At 38.0% G+C, this 22,112-nt stretch overlaps 1 protein-coding gene across 1 annotated transcript; it reads left to right on the top strand.

Moving 5' to 3' along the window:
* Positions 1 to 507: 507 nt before the first annotated feature.
* On the top strand, positions 508 to 13,626 carry stc1 (stanniocalcin 1). The gene is made up of 4 exons (XM_084086526.1): positions 508 to 792; positions 10,596 to 10,738; positions 11,261 to 11,472; positions 12,288 to 13,626. Exons 1-4 carry the CDS (start codon positions 678 to 680, stop codon positions 12,568 to 12,570), a joined length of 753 nt encoding a protein of 250 aa, XP_083942652.1. The 5' UTR covers positions 508 to 677; the 3' UTR covers positions 12,571 to 13,626.
* Positions 13,627 to 22,112: the final 8,486 nt, after the last annotated feature.

The following is a 22,112-nucleotide window of genomic DNA, read 5'->3' as shown; positions in this document are numbered from 1 at the left end:
AGGAGTTTGGTCACTTTTGGGCTTGTCTGAAGACCTTCTAAGACTGTTTTTTTTTTTTTTTTTTTTTTTTTTTTTTGGTTGTATGGAACATAGTTGCTGATAAAGTTGCACAATATAACCTACTAGTCTGTTGTCTGTTTGCTGGTTTTAGATGGGTTTTGCACTGGGAGAGCAGCATTTATTTATTTTTTCAGTAGGGTAAAGTTGAGCTAAATCACACATAAGCTCTCTTATATATGAGACAAGCTCAGGTCTGTCTCTTTGAAGTATGTCTATTTGTATATAACAACAGTGCGCGAGGATGTGAGCGTTTTCCCCAATCACCTTTCCCAAGTCATAAGGAACAGCAAACTTTACGCCATACGAGAAGCCCATTTAAATGCTACGGATCAATGAATGAAAGTTTGAGCTGTGGCTGTGTAAGAGCGCCTGCTGTGATGTGATTGGGCTGAGCGGCGAGCTCGTGATGCTCGGGCACATATAAAGCGCGACCTGCGCTCCTGTCATGCACGCGGCTGGAAGAAGAAACTGCTGAAGAGATCAGCCGGACAGACAGACGGAGCCTTCATGATACTGCCCACATCACACGCATTTCCTCAACCGCACACCGCGCAACACCTAAAGGAAACCCTCTTTTATTGCCCTTCATAGAAGCCCCCAGTGTCATTTAGTGAGAGATGCCGCCAAGGACCGGACTTTTGCTGCTCGCCGTGCTCATCGCCTCCGCGTATGAACTGGATCTGAACGAATCCTACTCGCCCAGGAGAGCACGCTTCACCCACAACAGCCCCTGTAAGTAGGAAGCGTTCGGGAATAATGAGCCGGTTGTGTGCTGATGCGCGTGCATTGGGCTTTTGCTTGGTGTATAGGGTAGTCAGATCATATGAGAGCTGTCATCTCCTCTTTGATGAGCTCTCATCCAATGCATCTATTGACCTGCTCTGTGACAGATGTATTAGCTATATCATGTTCATCATCCTCTGACCTGCATACGAGGACTCATCATATCTCATGATGAGCTGCTTTTGATGCATTGAGCGCGATGAATGAATGTGAATGATGATGATGATGATGATTCCGCCGTCGCTTTCAGCCTCAAAAGCAGGAGTTTCTACATTGGGGGGGAAATGCTACTGCAAAAAACCTGTTAATTGCTTACCTTACCACATAACGCTAGCTTTTAAAGACAACAGCTTTTACTGTAAAAATTAAAAGTAAAATCTATGAATTAGGCTACCCTATAATTTAAAAGAAAATGCATTTAACAAGGCAATACATACACTTTTAAAATCGAGTATCTTTTTAGTAAAAAGTATGAATTGCATTATTATAGGCTATGTAGAGGGAAAATGTGTTCAGTTTGGCAACACAATAAACACATACCTTATTATTTACAGAAAAAGTACTATATTATAGGCTATGTAGACTTTAATGGCACAATGCATGAATCTCCTTACTATTAATGAAGATTAATGGCCAAACTCACTGCATGCACTCCATCACATTTGTTTAGATTTTCCACTCCTTTAATCTGGATTGGTCGAACATGTCAAGAGTGCTGGTATTTTATATAACAGAACTGGTGCACTTCAGTTTGCTGAGGGTTCCAACATGCATGTGGCATGTAAAAACATAACTGGCCAAATTCTGTGTGAAATGTTAATATTTACTTCTTATTTATAGAAGCATAATTGCATCCTCATAATCATCCAATGTACTGAATATCAGTATGGCTTTGTCATGCTGATATTCACTATTACAGCATTATTGCCTGTGTGATAATTGCATTATTTTGTGTGTTACTCTGATAGTGTTTTGCACTTGTGTGGGTGACACTGGTTCTGTCTTAATGTTATTATTAGCCACAGTTCTTCCGTTTTCATGATCGTAAAGTCATCATGTAATCTTCCATTATGGTATTAGCACAGTTTACAGTAGCAAATATTTTAATAGCTTAACGTCAGTATTGACATTATATCATTTAATGGTATGTCATCACTGTGTTGTTTTACACTATAAGTTCTGGCTACCAGGTTACTGTAAAACAAAATCAAATTGGACAGGTAGATTTATCAAAGGTTCCAAAACGGGGGTTTTCACAGGATTGAAGAACCATTTTTTGGTTCTCCAAAGAACCTTTCAGTGAACAGTTCTTAAAAAAAAACATGTTTTAGTGTGAAGAACATTTTAAGGTTGCACTTTATTTTACAATACGTGCACTTATGTGACAAAATACTGGGTACCTGAAAAAATACTGGGTAATATAAGGTAAGTACATGGGTTAAGGTTAGGTTTAGGGGTAGGTTCATGTACATGGGGAACAGGACTGTAAAATAAAGTGCTACCCATTTTAATAATCTAAAGAACCTTTTGTGGAATGGAAAGGTTCCATGGAACGATCAATCCCAATAAAGAACCTTTATTATTTTTTAAATGTAGAACATTCAAAATCTCAATATGGACAAAACCAAATCAGAGTGAAATCTCAAAGGGTGATACAATTAAACCCTCTTATAAAGGACAATTTAAAAAATAAAAAAGAACATTTTCACAAACATTACATATACATTTAATCTCTACCGTGCTTTCTAAATAGATATACATCATTGTTCCATTACTAATTTACATTACATTACAGTTCCATTACTAAGGCTGATTCACTATATAAAAGGCTTTCCCCAGTGAGGTCATTCTGTCCATGTTCCAGCTCTCATCAAATACACCTGAACCAGCTAACCAAGCTCTTCTGGTTTATTTGAAAATGACAGGTGCTTTAGAACATCCCACAGCAGGTGTAAAGATTATGCAGGTAGAGAATTGGAGGGTGTGCGGTTCGCTTACACTAATTTTAATGGAGTAGGATGCTTTAAAGGACATTGTGTGCACCTGAAAGGGCCCAACACTATTACAGATGACTAAATGTTCTGACTTAGTGCACATTATACTGAAACTGAAGATCTGGTGTCAGTGTTACAAAGGGTTCTTGCTTTGTCAGTAATTAATATGCTGCAGAGAAAAGCTTGTCCAAGTGTCAAATAGTGGATCTGTGTGTGGTGTGGGACGCTCAGTTCCGTTCTGTCTCTGGTCAGGACGTGAAAACCTTTGTCAAACTCCACTTGGTATTTGCATAACTTCCTGTTGTACTTAGTTGCCAGGGAGACATGTACTGACTCAGTGCTTTTGAGACAAAGCGACACTGGTGCACCAATAATTCCAAAAGAGCAAAATGAACAGTATATACTTTACAAAACATAATACGTAGGGCATATTCCAAAAAAAGATTATTGCTAAAAAGAAAAGGTTTTTATTTTTATTTTTATATGTTTCATTTATATGCAAAATATTTATTGAGATCTGTTTTATAGTAAATTTTTTTACAACTGCAATTTATCTCTTATCTTAAAGTCCCCCTTTGGTGAAAATCAAGTTTTTAATGTTTTTTATATGTCTATGTGGTGTTTTTAATATGCTTTAAGACAAACCATGTGTAAATTCATAAGTCGACACCATTGCTGAGTATTTTCTCCTTAAAACTGCAGTGAACAAAAGACAGTCTCAAAAACACGGTTTGAGATCGCTGGTGTTTCTGACATCACAAACTACCTTGTAATCAGGTCAACGAGTGGATCTCTGAGCTGCTGTGAGTGAGTGGAGGCGGGGCTCATTTGCATATTCATAGAACCGTGTATACTAAATGAGGCAAGGGTGTAGAGTTACATTCAAGCTACTTTAAGGCATGAAGATTTTTTTTCAAGGAAAAAAAAACGTTTAAATATGTCATTTTGGTGATCAAAGATGAGTTTTAAGGGATAAAATTGTCGTCTACAGGGGGACTTTAAGGCTCCTCAGTGTCAGTGCCGTTGATGAAACGACCAATGGGATCTTCAAATAGTGGAAAAAAAAAATTTAAGTTAAGAAATTAAAAATTTAATTAAGAAGAACTGGCAGATTTTTATTTTGTACTCACACATTTCACTTAAAATTATCATGTAATCTCAACTTAAATATTTTTAGTAGTGGCCCGCTTTAACTTGCAAATTCAGTAATTGTTAACTTGCTAATTGGTAACAATGTTTTGAGATAATTAGTATAGCATAGCAATTGCTGAATAAGTATGACAAGATAAAACATTTAATGTTCATCTGTTCTCAATCCAAGCTCATGCTCCACTCGACACCATGATGGTAACCCTTTAAAAAATCCCAACATAACAGAAACTTGTCTAAATTAGCATAGCAAAACATTAAACACTACTAAATTTCCCACTTAACATTAATATTGCACAAAAAAACATTATATAACACTTAATTTTAGCATTTACTCTTCCTTTCAAGTGGCATGGCAAAGCATGCTGGGAAGTAGAAATCCCAGCCCAGTTTCAGTTAAATTTAAGTTTGTCTAAATTAAAAGAATCAAGTTCATAAAACAATGAAGCAAATTTACAGTAAGTTTACAGTACATTCGTAAACTAATGAACTCTACTTGAAATATTAAAACAATTGCAATGCCGTCTCCAAATCTGCGAGGTACAGCTGAGTCATGCATTAGAGTCTGGTGTGGAACACTGACAATCAGGGCCACAAGTTCAAGTCAGGGTCACGCGCTGTGCAAGTTGAAATCTGAACAGGTAGCTATGCAAGTGTAGAAAATGAATTATTCATTCCAACAATTCATCCTATTAGTCTGTGTGTGTAATATCACCTGTCAAGAACAGTGCATAGGGGCTCTGATAACTTAACCCATTTGAGGTTTTACAGCACTTGATGATACATGACTGAGTAAGAGAGAAAGCAAACACAAGACTGCGCATTGTCTATTGATGTGTTTCCTTGGATCTCAGATGAGTCCTGACCTGTCAAGGCCCATCACAGTACCCTCAAAATGATCAGAGTGAGCAGGCCAAGCTGTATTCAAGTTTCATTAGTCACAATATATCTAATCATCATGCCTGTTTTCCCACTGCAATACAATAAGTGCTCTATGAAAGCATCAAATGCAATATCAAACCCATATTTTACACCCCTTCTCAGCCATGTGCAGTTTAAGTGAAGGGACATCCCCTTAACGTTGTGGCCCAATTCATCCGTAACCGTACTTTCCCCTGTAAGGTTACTGATGACGTCTAGAGGGGTGTCTGATGATACAAAAAAGGCCCTCTTATAATCCAATAACAGTAGCAAAATCAGAGTAATTTAACTTTGTTTTTTGACGGTCCCCATATTTTCCCTGGGAGATGCAATGCAATTTGGCTTCATCATACATTTGAATTAAAAATACCTTATTAAAGAGGGTACTTATTGCAGAAATATTATACTTTAAAATAATATAACTGAATGTAATGATTTGGACACTTAAATGTATGTTATTTGCAAATGTATATTAAATGCAATTAGTTGAACTTAAGTGTTGTTGTTTTTTATCCACTTAAGTATAGGACTATATAGACTTCATATATATAGACTTCATAATTATTTAATTATTTATATCGTCTTTGGAATATGGTTTTGACAGTATGAGTGTACTGTTGAATGTACCGTCAAGCATTTATGGTACAGTATATTAAAATATATTTTTCTATTTAAACCTGTATGTCATGTATTTGAATTAGGGCTGCACGATTAATCGCAATTAACATGAAATCGCGCTTAAACTGATTTGGTTTGTTGTGATTATGAAATCGCAAAGGCTGCGATTATTTTTTTATTTGCAGCTTGTCAGTGACGGACGGCTCTGTGATCAGTAGTAAACCATCTGAAAGCACTGCGAGTTTAAGATAACGTGCATTTGAAAAAGCAACACACGCCAAACATCTTTCCAAACATGATTGATGAAATTATGAACCTCCTGTCCAACAAAGGACAACAAATAAAAATAAAAATTCAAAGTGTTTCAATCTTCTTTTTATTCAGCTACAGCAATAGTACGATGCCCATAGGGATTTCCTGGAATGACTTGCTGTCTACTTCTGTGGCGGGCATATTTGGAGTTTCTGCTTGAGAGCGCCCTCTGGCTTTCAGATGGAGCAGCATTTACTACTGAGCACAGAGCTGTACTTCACTGACAAGCTGTGCATAAAATAATCACAGCCTTTGCCAAATCGTGTGTGGTTTTATTTCGATTAATCGCGCAGCCTTAATTTGAATATATTTTTAATTACACCTTTGTAATAATGAAGTTGGAATTTAGTACATTTAAAATATAATAACTTTAAATCTAGTACTGAATAACACACAACAGTTAAAATTATAATCAAGTGATTTGCATGTGCTTTAGTATGTTAGTCAACAAAGTGTACTTCTTTAAAAGCACAACAAATGAGTTTTAAAACATAATGATTTAAATTGTACTTTAAGGTAAAACTTGTTTTGACATGATTACAAAGTGCACTTTTTAAAAGTGTACTTAAGTGTGTTAAACAGTCGTGAAAGTTTACTCTATAATTCTCATATTAGTGCCATTTTATTTCAGTAATATAATATCTGGTCAGTGGCTATTTGCACTAAGTGTAAATAGCAACTAGATTCTATTTACACTAAGTGAAAATAGCAATAGATTCTACTTTCACTGTTAAAAAAAGCAGCATTTTCTTTGCAATAAATAGTAGTTAGATGCTATTTATACTTATAAATAGTGGCAGACACTATTTGCACCTCAGTGTTGTTGTACATTAAATGGTATGCAATAATAACATAGAGTGTAAATGATTATATTTATTAAAATTATTAAATGAGGATTTAGACCGTACCATAGTACTGAGACAGCTCTCATTACAGTTACAAATGATTAGCTCTTATCATCCGAATATGGTTGTATCTCTCTATTAGTGTTATTCGATCTTAGTGCTGCATTTGACACTATCGACCACAACATTCTTTTGAATAGACTCGAAAATTATGTTGGTAGTAGTGGAATAGCATTGACATGGTTCAAATCATACTTATTTGACCGTTATCAGTTTATAATAGTAAACGAAGAGATGTCATATCGATCACAAGATCAGTATGGAGTACCACAAGGCTCAGTACTAGGACCATTGCTTTTCACCCTGCACATGTTACCCTTGGGAGATATCATTAGGAAGCATGGCATTAGTTTTCACTGTTATGCTAATGATACTTAGCTGTATATTTCTTTGCGCCCTGACGAAACTTACCAATTCACAAAATTAACGGAATGCATAGCTGATATAAAAAACTGGATGACCAGTAATTTCCTACTACTTAATTCTGAAAAAAACAGAGATACTACTTATTGGACCAAAAAACTCTGCACGTCATACCCAGAATACTGTCTAACACTTGATGGTTGCTCTGAAAACCACGTTTCTAGTATCTGTAAAACCGCATTCATTCATCTTTAGAAATATATCTAAATTATGACATATGCTCTCAATGACAAATGCGGAACAGTTAGTTAATGCGTTCATGACCTCAAGACTAGATTATTGTAATGCTCTAATGGGTGGTTGCCCTGCACGCTTAATAAACAAACTACAGTCAGTCCAAAACGCAGCAGCTCGAGTTCTTACCAGAACCAGGAAGTACGACTGTATTAGCCCGGTTCTGTCAACACTGTATTGGCTCCTTATTAAACATCATATACATTTTAAAATATTGCTGATTACTTACAAAGCACTAAATGGTTTAGCTCCCCAGTACTAAACTCCCCAGATAAAATATTAGGCTGCATAAATTAGGTCAGCCGGAACCGGGAACACTTCTCATTACACCTGATGTACTCGGAGTTGTTACATCATAAGAAGAATGGCGTCTACGCTAATATTAGTCTCTCTGTTTATCCCGAGATTTACCGCAGTATGCCGGTTCCAGGCCGTATCCAGATCTGATGAAGGACCTGCGCCTAGACACGACAATGCAGCCCTGAAGTGTCAACTAGACTCTCACCTGTGAAGGCCTCCTTCCCTTCACTTCCCCAGATAAAACATTATCAAAATGATTCCAGTTCGCATGGATGACAAATGACAAAAGATTATGTATTATGCTGGCCAGACAGGTAGACAGGGAATCTGGCCAGACAGGTAATTTGGCAATGTCAAATTGTAAAGAAAGACTACACGCCTGCGCACATATATATTCAAACGCGCATACCTATAGACTAAACACGTAATATGCATGTGCACGCCGTCACAGTTTTCACAGATTTACGTTTTTGAAGTTTACACGGAGATGATAATGTTTTTAAAGTTTTTTGAACTGATTTCAGTTAAAACGGTGTCGTGTAAGCAGCCCCTAAGTTAATAACTAATGATCTTTGCAATGGAAGTGAATCAATCAAAACTAACTTTAGCTGGACAATAACTTTATTCTAGAGCTGCTGTAAAGCCAAAACAATCTCTGTTACATTCATTTCCTATTATCACTGTAAAGCTGCTTTGAAACAATCTATATTGTTAGAAGAGCTATATAAATGAAGGTGACTTGACTTGACTAGTGTAAATAGACACTCTGTATTAATCTACAAGTACAGTTAGTACAGTAAGTAAAAATATATATAGGCTACTTTTAAGATTTTAAGTGAACTATGAGTGCACTTCTTTTTCACATGGGTAACTAGTCTAAAAGCACCCCAAAGGCTAAGACATGGGTCAGCAAGACACCTCAGGTTAGATCACATGAGTTTTGCAGAAAGAAATTTAGTCATGTATTCACAAGGACAACTGTTCCATTGATAAGAGAGGCCAGTCATGGAAACATTTCATCGTCACTTGACCTGACACCAACAGCGAGTGTAGGAAAGTGATACAATTGTATTTGATATTAAAACGAAGATGTTTATCTTCGACTAAATAGAGTTCTCAGTTGTGTTTCGTTGAAGTATCAACTTTGTCTTGGATGCTTCTCCTTAAATTCCCTTGGATGATTAAACCCTTAAATTGACATAATAGTGGTGCTTTACTGTTTACAAATTGATCCCATTTACTTTCATTGTAATTATCTCAATGTAACCCTGATTTTAGTTTTCGTGGTAATCAGCATTGTCACAAGTGCTGTCAATTGAGTTTAGCTCACATTGAACCCGGAATATTCTATTAATGTGCAGATTGAGCCTTAACAGAATGTACTTCTGAGATCTTGCCCTAACCTGCTCCTCTGGACAATAGACATATTCACTGCATGACATTTGGGGGGTTTCTGGTTATTTCAGAAGTCTGCCTTTTGCCAGGAGCATTGACACAGCAACACACAGCCTATTTTTTCTTCACATACAAAAGTGAGTGTGTAGCAACACCAGTCTCTCTGACACACACACACACACACACACCCTTGAGGTTCTTTCTCTGCGTGGCATGGGATCCCGGGCCCCGCAAGCTACGAATTTGTGCGGCAAAATGTTTATAGTCTTTGGCGCGGAACTGTTGGAGGTGGTGGTTTTGGGCCTTTTACTCACCCCGCTGAACGTTATTGTCTTGTCACATGTAAGGGTAATGGAAACAATGGGTCTTGTGCCAAAAGAGACAGTCAGCAGAACCTAATATAGAGTGGCACACATGCCCTACACCCCTCTCTCTCACTCCCTGACGACGGGGGCAAACACAGGGCACAGAGCGCCCAGACTACTACAAGAACCCCTCAAGGCCTGCTGTGGGTATTCTTCATTCATTGGGTCACAGTTCCAAGAACAGAAAAATGGCTGGAATACCCATAAAATTTATGGCAGAGAGTGGAGTGGAGTGGAGTGGAGTAATGACGCCAATGCTTGGCTCAGTTATTATACATTTCAGGTTGTCAAGTGGCTAGTCAAGCTTGTTGTTATTTGTCCTTTTAAGACGAAATTTGGCTTGATATCAGAACTGAATGGAAACTCACACCATGTCACACATAAAACCCTAGTACTCGTGGAGCGTTCCCGTTTGTACAACTGTTCCCTCAGACTGAATGGTATTTAAACATCCCGTGGGCTGGAAGGTGATAATGAGAACGTGTCCCCTTAAAAATGATCCCATGTTCACTTGTAAGCAAGGTGAGGAATTAATTATCTTGCCTAAATGGTTTTACAAGTTCATCGGTACTACACACAATGTGTTTCTACTTAAATAATTTCCCATGAGAATATGTTCCAGCATTAACTGCCCCATACTTCCACACTGGAAGTCCAAACAGTCTCCAAAGACTGCTCCCTCAACAACCCTAAATGGCTTTTCTCCAGGTATCTGTTCTTTGAGAGTGTACAAGCTGAACTATCCATGTAATAGAAGGAAGTTAGTTTATGTCATTGACTGCAAAGAGAATTACTCATGGATGGATGGATGGATACATACATGGATGGATGGATGATGGATGAGGGATGGATGGATACATGGTTGGATGGATGGATGGATGGATGGATGGATGGATGGATGGATGGATGGATGGATGGATGGATGGATGGATGGATGGACGGATGGATACATGGATGGATACATGGTTGGATACATGGATGGAGTACATATGTGTATTTCCAATTATTTCTGGTTTGGACTTGCCAAATATTTTTGCAGTCATTTATGATTTGATCCACTGACAATACAATAAGGATAAATGTGGTCAAGAATGCTTTTAGGTTCTTGTAATGTAACAGTGGTTTTCTTTTTGCAGCGGATGTGGCACGCTGCCTGAACAGTGCACTCCAGGTGGGCTGCGGTGCCTTCGCCTGTCTTGAAAACTCAACGTGTGACACAGATGGCATGCATGACATCTGCAAGTCCTTTCTCTACAGTGCTGCTAAATTCGACACTCAGGTATGTGTTTGTATACAATTCATGGCAAAGTACAATAGCAATATATCAGTTCATCGATGGAAACACAATATCCTATTGATGTCAAAGACGCCTATTCAGCAGACAGGAAGAACCTAAGAAGCACTAGGATTGGATGAATCCTGTCAAATGAATGCTGCTGAATCCCACAGAGATGGGACTGTACTCTGAAAGGCCTGATGGAAGCTATTATCTTCAAATGTTTTTACTACAGAGTGATTTATAACAGCATTCTTAATTGATTAGTCTTATATAGAATATGCCACACTAAATGCTGCTTAGTTTGTCACCCACCTCAAGCAAAGTTCTTATTACCAAATTACTTTATGAACTGATTCCTCAAAAAGAACTGGTTCAAAAGAATGACTTGTTTAAGAATCGTTTCTACTTGTTACTGCCCAAGGTTCCACTTAATTAAAACTAAAACCTCTCCAGTTTCATGAGATGGGTTGGAGTCACCGTTCAAGCCTGTGCTTGACATGTGGTTTCCTGTTCATTTTGCAGGGAAAGGCTTTTGTGAAAGAAAGCTTGAAGTGCATCGCCAATGGCATCACTTCCAAGATCTTTCTAACAGTCAGACGGTGTTCCACCTTCCAGAGGATGATATCGGAGGTTCAAGAGGAGTGTTACAGCAAGTTGGACATTTGTAAAGTGGCCAAATCAAACCCAGAAGCCATTGCAGAGGTGGCTCAGCTACCCAGCCACTTTCCCAACAGGTAAGACTCTTGAACAGAATGAAAAGATTACATCTTATGGTATATACAAAAACACAGAATGGGTTTCAGGATTGTTGACCTTACCATTATGCTAAATTTGGGAATTAAAGAATCAGTTAGGTGGATTCCCTTGTGCAAAAGTACATTTATTTGTAATGAATGTGCACTTGTACTGTACTTCAAGTATATTTAAAAAAAAAACTGTACTTGCAGATAATATAATATTAATCAAATTAAAGGCCACTTAAGTGAACTTAAAGAGAGTACACTTGCATGTTTCTTAACACACTTAAGTATAAAGTGCACTATTAACACACTTGTGTAAAGGGTGTAAATCTGTCGTTTTGTCACGATACAATTCTCTTAGCCACTATACCATTACGATTTGCTTAGATTCAGGGGTATATTGATCGATATCACAATATTATGTGCCTATTTTACACAACCAGTCAGATTAACTTACATATACATGCAACCAAATTATGTAATATGAACATTTAACTGGAATTTGCAAATTCAAAATACTTTGAATATTTATATATATATATACTGTATATAGTGCAAACTCCGCAAGTGTCCAATGAGGTAGATAGTATACGCCTTCATCGTTATCTGTCATGAGCTTGCTAGAAAAATTCACTGATTTTGTGGCAGCAACCAATATTTAAAAAAATAATAATTTGTGTCATTTGAAAACAATTTTAGCACATTCTTTCGTTTCAGATTCCCTGCATTATGCAGCTTTCTAATGTATCTTAACCATCAAATTTGTTGACGCACCCGGCTCAGTGTGAGTTTTCTCTGTCTTCCCGCAGGTTTTATGGGAAACTACTGCAGAGTCTGATGGAGTGTGACGATGAGACAGTGGACCCGGTGAGGGCAAATCTGTTGACCCGATTAGGGCCAGAGATCACCATGCTCTTCCAGCTACTGCAGAACAAACCGTGTCCGTCTGCTGCAGTTCCTACTGGAATGGAGACTCATGGTGGGTGGCGGTGGTCTGTCAGTCCCCATGAATACAAGCACCAGCCAAATCTACGCAACAGAGATGCCTCCAATCTCTTTGGCAAGAAACGCAACATTGGTGACAGCTCTTAACTTCAGACCAATTTGCCAGTCCAAACTTAGCCATCGAGCACACATACACAAACGCAAAGTGAAAACACACACACACACACACACACACACACAAAAAAGAAAGCAAGACAAAACAGTGGTTTATTTTCAAAGGCTATACAGGGACACATTCCTTCTCAACTGGAAAAAGGCATGCACCAGTGCGAAAACATCTCGAATGTCAAATTCTATGTTTATCATTTCATTTTCGATGAAAAGCGTTTCACGCATTATTTCGAGGGGAACTCGGCCTGGTTTACAGACCGATCCGTATGTCGTCGTGAAATCTAGCGGGAGTCATCCTGGCCATAATGTAGAGAGCTCTTAGATAGACTTATTTCCATGAAAATATCTCTAGAAACGAAAGAAAAAAATATAAATAGCCATTTGTATATGAAATATATCTTACAGAGATTACAGCAACGAAAATGTATCTGTATATAAACTGAATCTAGCGTTGATGTGAAATAGTTGGCATGTGTTATAGAAATAAGAGTGTACTATTTATTTATTAACAGATATTTTACTACTACTACTTTAGCTGTTAATCTCAAATTGCCACTAGCCTTTTTGTGAAACTCTCCCATTTGGTGAGAGATATCTTTAAAGATCTATGTGCAGGAATTCATTAAAATACCAAAAAACTGAAGTTCACTTCAAACGCCGTAAATCATAAGCATCGAGTACAGCAACAGTAGATGTCAGCGATCCACACTGGACGACAAGTCATTTTTTATAAAATGAGTTAGACATGCACAGGAAGGGAGAGGTAACCTCTCTTCACATTCCTTCGGCTTCGTTTCTTTAGCTTTTTTCCCCACATTTTCTTGACTCTTAGATCGTCTCTCTATTTATGATCTGTTCAAGTAGTACAAATAAACTCTGAGAGGAAATTCAGTTCGAAGCCCTGTTAGCGCTACGTCTAAACACATATTTTGGCCAACTTATTGGACAGATGAACAAATTACTCCCTGGTGAATATGACATGCAGAAGTGAGTTCAAGCGCGCTGTTCCCAGCATTGCTGAGACGACAAACTAAACAAAAAGAAAAAATCCAAAAAAAAAACAAAAAAAAATCTAAATGTCTATTTAAAACCGTATTAATTGACTTATTAATATTTATTTTCATACTATATTATTTAAATGTTTATTTTATTACGTTTCTGTGGGCAATATTAGTTCATTCAGCAAGCATCGGTTTACAGATATTGTGCTTTTTAATTGCTTAGGCGTCCGTTTTTGGGAGCTGTTTTAAATTTATTTAATCAATCACTTTATTTAGTCATTCTGAGTTGACTGTACAAGACCCATGTAATGACTCTGTGCTGGTCATGGGGGAACACGCTGGTCATATGAGTCAGGCGAATGTTATATGGGACCACTATAATACAAACTTTGTCAAAAGTTTATTGAGCATTGCCACATGCTGTGTATAGTTTCAGGGTTAATCAGCTATATAGAGTATATCGTTAGCTTTAACGGAGTAACTGACATCCAGTATTTCATAGCGCTGGAGGGCGATGCGGTTCAGCCATCGTACGTGATGCGCGAGCGGTTAATTTGGGGCAAAGTGTTTTCCCGAGCCATTCTCGACACTATGCAATATACAACGTTTCGGAAAGGCCTATTTCTCCCAGGGTGAATGGGGAAGATCTCTTTTGTAAGTGCTTCTTGGGGAAGTTCAGATTTGCAAGGAGTGGAGGGCAGCGTTTGGCTTGGGAATGACTGAGGAGCGAGGGCCAAATCCAATCAAACTACCGCAAAACCACTTTTCGACTAGTCCCGTCCAAAAATAAATTCCTTAGCAAAGAAGCCATTTCACCACTGAGCGTTTTAACCGTTAAAATGACCAATCTGCATCCCTTAATTCTTTTGAAAAACACAGCCTGGCCATTAAACGGCTTGTTTTATGGTGAACTAACACTGGCGCCATATTGGTACTGTGGTGATAATACAGCAGTTTGATTGAATTGGACCCAAAGAGTAATGAGAGAGAGGGACCGGAGGGGCAGAATGACTGTTTTTTTCTTAAACCAAATGATCTGCAAACCTAAAAGTAATTCACCAAACTATGCAATAATCGCTAGAAAGGTTTCAAACTAAAATCCATGCTATCGAGCCCCAAGCGGAAAAGGGGCCTTTTAAGTTTTGAGACTTAAACAGTAGCTTTTTTTCTTCTTCTTCACCCATATGAAATCAGATCCCCAGTCCCCCCACCCCCCCCACCCCTTTGTTTTTCTGATTTCTTTATTTGACTTCCCCGTTTCTGGCCAAAATGGTTAAGTGTGTGTGTGTGTGTGTGTGTATGTGTGTTTGTGTTTGTGTGTATGTGTGTTTGTGTGTGTGTGTGTGTGTGTGTGTGTGTGTGTGTAGTTATAATAATATATGCACTTTCTGTTTCATAGGACCACTATTAAAGGGCATTGAAGCATAATCAGATTCTGCTCAAACACACCAGAATAGCTGCTGTATTCTTGTTGAACAGGCAGGGATGTAGTGGCATATAAGTGAGGATTTCTTTCTTTGGGGAAATATGGTATGATAATATCGCAATCTATTAAACACCATACCTGTACCAAGCAAAGCTGCTAAACTGATTTCCAACCCCACTGTGTTAATGTTAAAGCTGTTGTTTCATTTAAAACCCCATCGACTCATGATGAGCATGACCAGTGACTCAATTATGCATTACCATTTTCAACCGCAGTTCTGGTATCTCAGCAACAAGGTGTCCATACCATCTCCAGAGAAACAGCAGCGAGTGCAGACGTTCGCCTCAAGCCAGCTCAAAGACATCTGATTTCATCTTTAAAAATATGCTTGTGACCTACTCTTAAGTAGCATTAAAGTTTGATTTACGGCGACGCTGCAACGCTGTTCGGAAGGTCTGGCCACTCTTGTACAAACCACTTGTTCATTTCTTCCGTTATTGAATCAAAGGGAAATGTTAGTGTAAATGTGTGTTATTTTGTTAAATTATTACATTGCATTTGTTCGACTGCTGTGGATAAAAGGCTTGTTTCTCATTCAAAGCCTCTGTCATGTAGCTTACCATTGTGATTCAGAGAATTTTCAAAGTTCTAATGGATTTTGTACAACTTCAGAGAATGTATATTTTATCAAATGTCTGTATTTGGTGCAAAGGGGTGCCTACGGCGCTGAAAGTTTAGTGCAGCCCTCTGGTCATTTGAACTTGAACAGCATTGTGTCCTTATCACGATTTATGGTGGATTAGCAGAGCTTGGAGACTGACCCTTCTTGTTGCCAAATTTAAAGTTTATATAACCACTGCCTCAAGGAATCATCTAGACTTCAAGACTTAGAATTGAATCGGACGTTCTTTGCCTGCGCAATAGAAATACTTTAGAATGTAGTGAGCGGGAATGATTGGAAATTGACGTTCTGTGTGATCAAATTGTCCCAGACATTGTCAGGTTAGTTTAGTGCTTAGTTAATATTGTCATTTTACGTCATAACCAGAGAGATCAGGATGCACTACAATAGAAGTGATCTGTTTAAGCAGGTTCTTCATTGTTTCTGATTCACCATTAACTGGTGATTTCTCCTCTTTGATCCAGGGCCCGGAGGACTATAGGCTACACAAGCCACTAAACTGTATGGTACTCTCTCCTCTCAAAACTTGAATCCACTTATATCACTCATATTCCTGTTTATGTTCAAATCTTAAGATTCAATGTTTGTTTTGTTTTTTTCTTTTAAAATGCAGTATGAAACCAAAATAGGAAAAGATTGTTTTGCAAGGCATTCTATTCAATTCATTTTTTCCCTAATGTTACACCTGATGGAAATTTGTGATTGATTTGCACTTTATACTGAACCCATATACATATATACCTGTGTATATGTGTGGGGTTTCTTTCTGTGCTGAGAGGTCAAAAAAAGATACAAATACATCAACTATGTGTCTTTTACTGTGTAATAATAAACTGATCAGATCTCGCATATGGTCTCTTGTTTTGTGTTTATATTAACCATTTCAGTGGTGCTGTTATGTTATGAGTTAAATATCCTCATGAAACTGAATGCGCTCAATATGGAGTATTTGAGCTCCTATTATAACTTATATATTAAAAATGGTGCAATATTGAAAACTTGGACTTGGGTACAATGAATTCACTCATGTAATAATATAGCATAATCCTAGAACAATCTTAATAAACCATTGGGCAATAAATAAAGGATCGACACCAATTTTGCTGGTCCGACACTGTTTTTCCAAATAAGCATTATGAACATACAGATATGGCCAAAAGTATGTGAACGAACACCCCTTGAAATGAATTAATTTGGATATTCCAGTAATTCCTATTAACAAATGTTAACATTCTAGAGAATTATATGCTTTAAAATTTGTGGCAGGGTCAATGACAAATACAAGGAGAATTTTTACAAAATTTCGACATTAAAATACACTGAAAATCGGAAGAATCAATTTAATGACTCTCAAAATGTATTGTACCCAAGAAGTAAAAAATAATAACATATTTTCCTTGCACCTTAATTACCTGTGCATGTACACTACATATCTTAAAGTTTTAAAGGTTTTTAATTATTTAAAAGAATTCAAGGTAAAAAGCAATTTTTTATATAAAAAAATTATTATGAAATAATCATCCATTTTTTTGTGGAGGGGGGAGTCACACCACATTACAAATCAAATTATCCTACATTTTAAGAGAGACAGTCGTCTCCATAATATAATTTCCTGTTTTAATGTGTTTTTTCTGCAAACACAAAAAAAGGTACAAAATCTGTCACTGGGATTATGGTACCCATTCAAAAGGTAGCTTTTTACCATATTTACCCCTAAAGGGTGTATAATAGTACCATAAAGTGGTCCTATTATAGATATAACTTTCTTTAATGGGTAATGTTGCTGTTTGATCATGAAAAAAGTGCATAAAATCCCTCTAGCGGGACTTTCTTCTTGAGTTTTCTTCCAGGAACAAACACGTCACAACAAGGCCAACAAGCACACATTTGTATGCTTAAAATGTCGAAAACGTAAAACGTTTCTTGTCTCGTCACAGTCAGTTATGAATTACATAAATCACGTAAATACATATTTTCAATTCAAAACGGCCATATTTGAGAAAAAAGTTGAGCAGTTTGTATCACTATGGGCCCTATTTTAACGATCTAAACGTCGCGTGCCGCAAGTGCACTCAGGGTGTCCAAATCCACTTTTGCTAGTTTAACGACGGGAAAAATGGTCGGCACACCCGGCGCATGGTCTAAAAGGGTTGTCCCTATTCTTTTAATGAGTAATGGGTGTGTTTTGGGTGTAACGTGCAAAAAACCAATCAGAGTCTCTTCTCCCATTCCCTTTAAAAGCCAGTTGCTTGCACCATGTCGGATTCGCTATTTACATGGCGGAATTTGCAAGCGGAAAAACTGAAGGCTTCTCCAGAGAGGTAATACATCTGCTTGTGCGCGAGGTAAAAGTGGGCAAGCAGACCATCTACGGGACAAGCCGGATTCCACCATATCTTTATGTACACAATAATAATCTTTTACATTGTCATCCCATGGGCGCAAATGCATTTGCTATTTAATTTTAATTTGCTATTTAGCGCAGGACGTGAAAATTATAACTACGTCGGGCTGAAACTAGCAAAGAACACTTGCAGGCACTTGCCATGCGCTGCATTGCGCAGGTGTACGATAGGGCCCTTGTTACTGTCGGTTGGTGTAGACTTGGAATTATGCCTTTTTCCCCATTATTAATTGATTCACGGAACCGGACACCAGTTATCTTGCCAAGAAAAATCTTTATTCGTCAACATAGGAGAGAAACTTGAGAAGATGTTGTATTTGTGCCAGGTCTATGTGTTCCCGATGTTTCTCTCCCTTAGTACAGTAAGACTGAGCTTATATACACCACTGAGCGACTTTCAACTTCCTTGTAAGGTAGAAACACAAGTTGCTTATGTTTAAAAATGGAACGTACACCTCATGCTTACACATGGTACAATCCACTTTCCATATTAAAAAACTATTTCTCAGTGTATACATTAGTGGTACATTTGCATCAGTTGAAAAACATTCCTTTCCTAGTAAAGAACATGCCAATTGCATACATTTAATGTATCATCATCATCATTGGAACATCTCTGCTCAGTGAACGTTGCATTGCACACATACCGTTCCTCTAAGCAAAATATATAACTCTCCCAGCTCCCCTCCTTGTGTCTAAAATATGATCCTTAAACACGTGTCCATGCAATCTATAGTCTAACTCACGCATTTTAAACTTCATAAGATAATACAACTGATTATGAATACTAATAAAGAATAATAATACAGATACATAATATTAATGAAATTATATTAAAAGATGACATTTTTGTCGTCAGTCGGTTAACATTTCTATCGCAAAACGGTTGCCATGTATTACGTTTCGCTATTTACATCTTACCTCACTCTTTTTCAGCATCAAACTGACGCTTCATGCTGGAATTCACGATCTGCCTACTTTGATATGATTGGCCATCTCAATTTTGGCATTGAGGAGCACTGGTGGGCCACTGAGACAGAAAATGCAGAGCAGTGCAAGAATTTTGAATACTGGGGGGGGGACAATTTGGCCATTTCTAATTATTGGGGGAAACTGGTCCCCCTCAATGTCTATGGTGCTGCCCTGCGTCTTCATTTTAAATTTAAATTTAATTTTCCTAATTTAAATCATTCCCGCCAAAGGAATGTGCAAAATAAAGGGGCGGGGCCTAATTGGGTTTCCTTAGTAGTGTGTTGAAACCATAGACTTATATAAAACAGAACATAACCCAGAGCGTTACTGACAGACTGAGAAGAGAGGTGTTGCAACAATGTCAAATATGTGGGGGAAAAAAACGCTTTTTTTAAAAAATCAAGCATGAAAACCTTCCTTTAGGCCCCTAAAACAAGGAAAAAGGGGAAAAAGGGATATATTTCATCCTTTTGATATATTTTAATTTAGAAAATAAAAATGTGCTCATGGCAAAAGAGTTTGAGTCTTTGCATGTGGGAATTGCATTAATATGTGTAAGCCTAAGGAGATTCTAGAAACCATTGGGACCAATTGTCCCTATAGGCTTATGATTATTTTGTCCCGGCAACAATTTGAAAAAGAGCACTTTTCTTTTCCAGCAGGGCAATTATACCCCTATGCACAAAGCGAGATTCATATAGAAATGATTTATTGTGGAAGAACTTGACTGGCCTGCACAAAGCCCAGATCTGAAAAGGATCTGGAAAGCCTTTTCAGAAGAGTGGAAGCTGTTATAGTGATAAAGGGAAGGATTAATGGGTTTGGTTTTGAAATGAAATGTTCAACAAGGACATAGGGGTCTGGTGTCCATGTAGAGTAGGATAAATAGATGAACAGAGTCATGCTTTATGGAAGTTATGGAATGATCTTCAGCTTGACAGTCCTAAAGATGCTTAAAATACATGCTTGAGTGTGACCAATCTGCAACAGGGCCCTTGTCCCCAAAGAGAGACAAGGGGCGTTCATGCCTTCAGATATGAACTTTCTTAAACTCACTTCACAAACACGCTGAAACTGCAAAGTGGTTGGGTTCTGTTCTGTAAAGAGGCCTGAGGAAAGGAAGTGAGTCGTGCGAGGGAGACGAGCTGAAGCGAGGCAGAGCTATCTCTAGCAGTGGGGAGGGAGATAATTTCATGGTAATTTGGACGAGTCCTGAAGGGTTTTTCTCATTTTCTGCACAAGCTCAGGAGTAGGTGATGCGGCAGCTCGGGCTCAACATTGATTCAGTCATGTTCCACTTATTTAGTCATTCACTCAACTCACTCACTTGCAAACGCCCCAAGTAGATTATCATGCCAGGAGCGACAACTGTTAGCAGCGACTCAAGCATCATGAAAGCTGCTGCATGCATTTGATTTTCAGGATCCCGGATGCTCTTCCAGCTAGAATATGGTCGACTTTTAACCCCACCAGCGCTGACTTTCATTACAACGTATGTGTATTGCAGTGGGTCATGACGCAAAAATTGGAGGCCACATTGCTGAAATGAAAACTTTAGTTTGTCTATGTCCATCATCAAATATTGATGTCAAAGCCATTAACATTTTAACATGTGATTGTGCTAATTCACTAACTTGACAGGTGGTTGTCTATGTGACAACTATAGGGCATTGCAGTGATGACATATTTTTGTAGTCAGCATCAGGTCCCCTCAAAAAAAAAAAAAGATTTTTCCATTGGATTATCGCAAAAAAATAAGCTCTGTGACCAAAAAACGTTAGGAATCTTACAAGTTTGGTTCATCATGATAATCTTCACAAATTAACATAACTTTTATTAGGGTGTGTTCACACTTGGCATGTTTGGTTGGATTAAAACGAACTCTGGTGCGATTGCTCTGTTAGTGCGGTTCATTTGAATAAGTGTGAACGCTGCCATCTGAACCCTGGTGCGCACCAAACAAGCGAATGGAGAACGCTGAAAAGATGGGTCTCAATCCGCTTCCAAATGAACTCTGGTGCGGTTCGAATGAAATCTGAACGCAACACGGACCAAAGACATGTGAACGAACCAAAAACAGGACTCTGAAAGGGACAGAATGCTCAAGCATACCTGTTTTTTTTCTCGTCGTAGTCGAGATGTTGTCCATCACAGTTCAGTACAGGCATCAGAACCGCGTCTCCTCACAGCAGATCTGTGTGTGTGTGTGACGGAGGGATTCCTGCCGCTGTTTTGACTCCTTTACACATTTAAACTCCTTTACACATCCCTATGCATTTAGGTTCAGTGTCAAAAATGCCAAAATGTGAATGCTAAGCAGACCAGGACTAAATGGGACTTTTTTTTCTTTTTTTGGTCTGGACCAAAAGAACCAAGCCAACTGAAGCCTAAATACAATCTGCAAAAGTAAAAAGCTGAATAATGTAGACTATAAACAAACTCCACCAGGGTCACATGACTTCAAGGAATTGTTCACCCAAAAATGAAAATTAGCCCATGATTTACTCACCCTGAAGCCATCATAGGTGTATATGACATTCTTCTTTCAGACGAATACAATCAGAGTTATATAAAAAAATGTCCTGGCTCTTCCAAGCTTTATAATGAGAGTGAATGGCTGTTTGACTTTGGAAGTACATTAAAGCGCATCTATTGATTGAAGTGCTCAACACAGATCTGCGGGGGTTAGTCTCACTGTCACTTGATGGTGGATCTGGTGAAGAAGCTGTCAGTGATCAAAATACTGATTTTGAAGATGTTGAAAACGATTTTTAAGAATAGGGTTGAGATGGCGAATATGAATGTACTGGGAAATGAGCTCTGATGAGGACAGTGATGATGGTAAAAAAACATCTGCTCAAACTGAACCCTTCCCAGTTCCAAAAGGTAATGAAATATGATTTATTTTATTCTTTTCTAATTGTTATTAAAATATCACAAGAGTTTTATCCTAGTGTGACAGTTAGATATCCATACGTGTTAGGCCTAATTGTGAATCTGACATTTTATGTGTGAATGTGACATCATGAACCT

Source organism: Abramis brama (assembly GCF_963993115.1).
Source record: "Abramis brama genome assembly, chromosome: 16".
NCBI lineage: Eukaryota > Metazoa > Chordata > Actinopteri > Cypriniformes > Leuciscidae > Abramis > Abramis brama.
Note: the sequence above shows the minus strand (reverse complement) of the source record. Positions and strands in the feature narration are given on the sequence as shown.

Excerpts from the sequence above, each read along its gene's own strand:
- stc1 (XM_084086526.1), top strand. The coding sequence starts at position 678 with ATGCCGCCAAGGACCGGACTTTTGCTGCTCGCCGTGCTCATCGCCTCC. Across the intron at positions 10,739-11,260 it reads CTGCTAAATTCGACACTCAG|GGAAAGGCTTTTGTGAAAGA; the intron begins GTATGTGTTTGT and ends TTCATTTTGCAG. Across the intron at positions 11,473-12,287 it reads CCCAGCCACTTTCCCAACAG|GTTTTATGGGAAACTACTGC; the intron begins GTAAGACTCTTG and ends GTCTTCCCGCAG.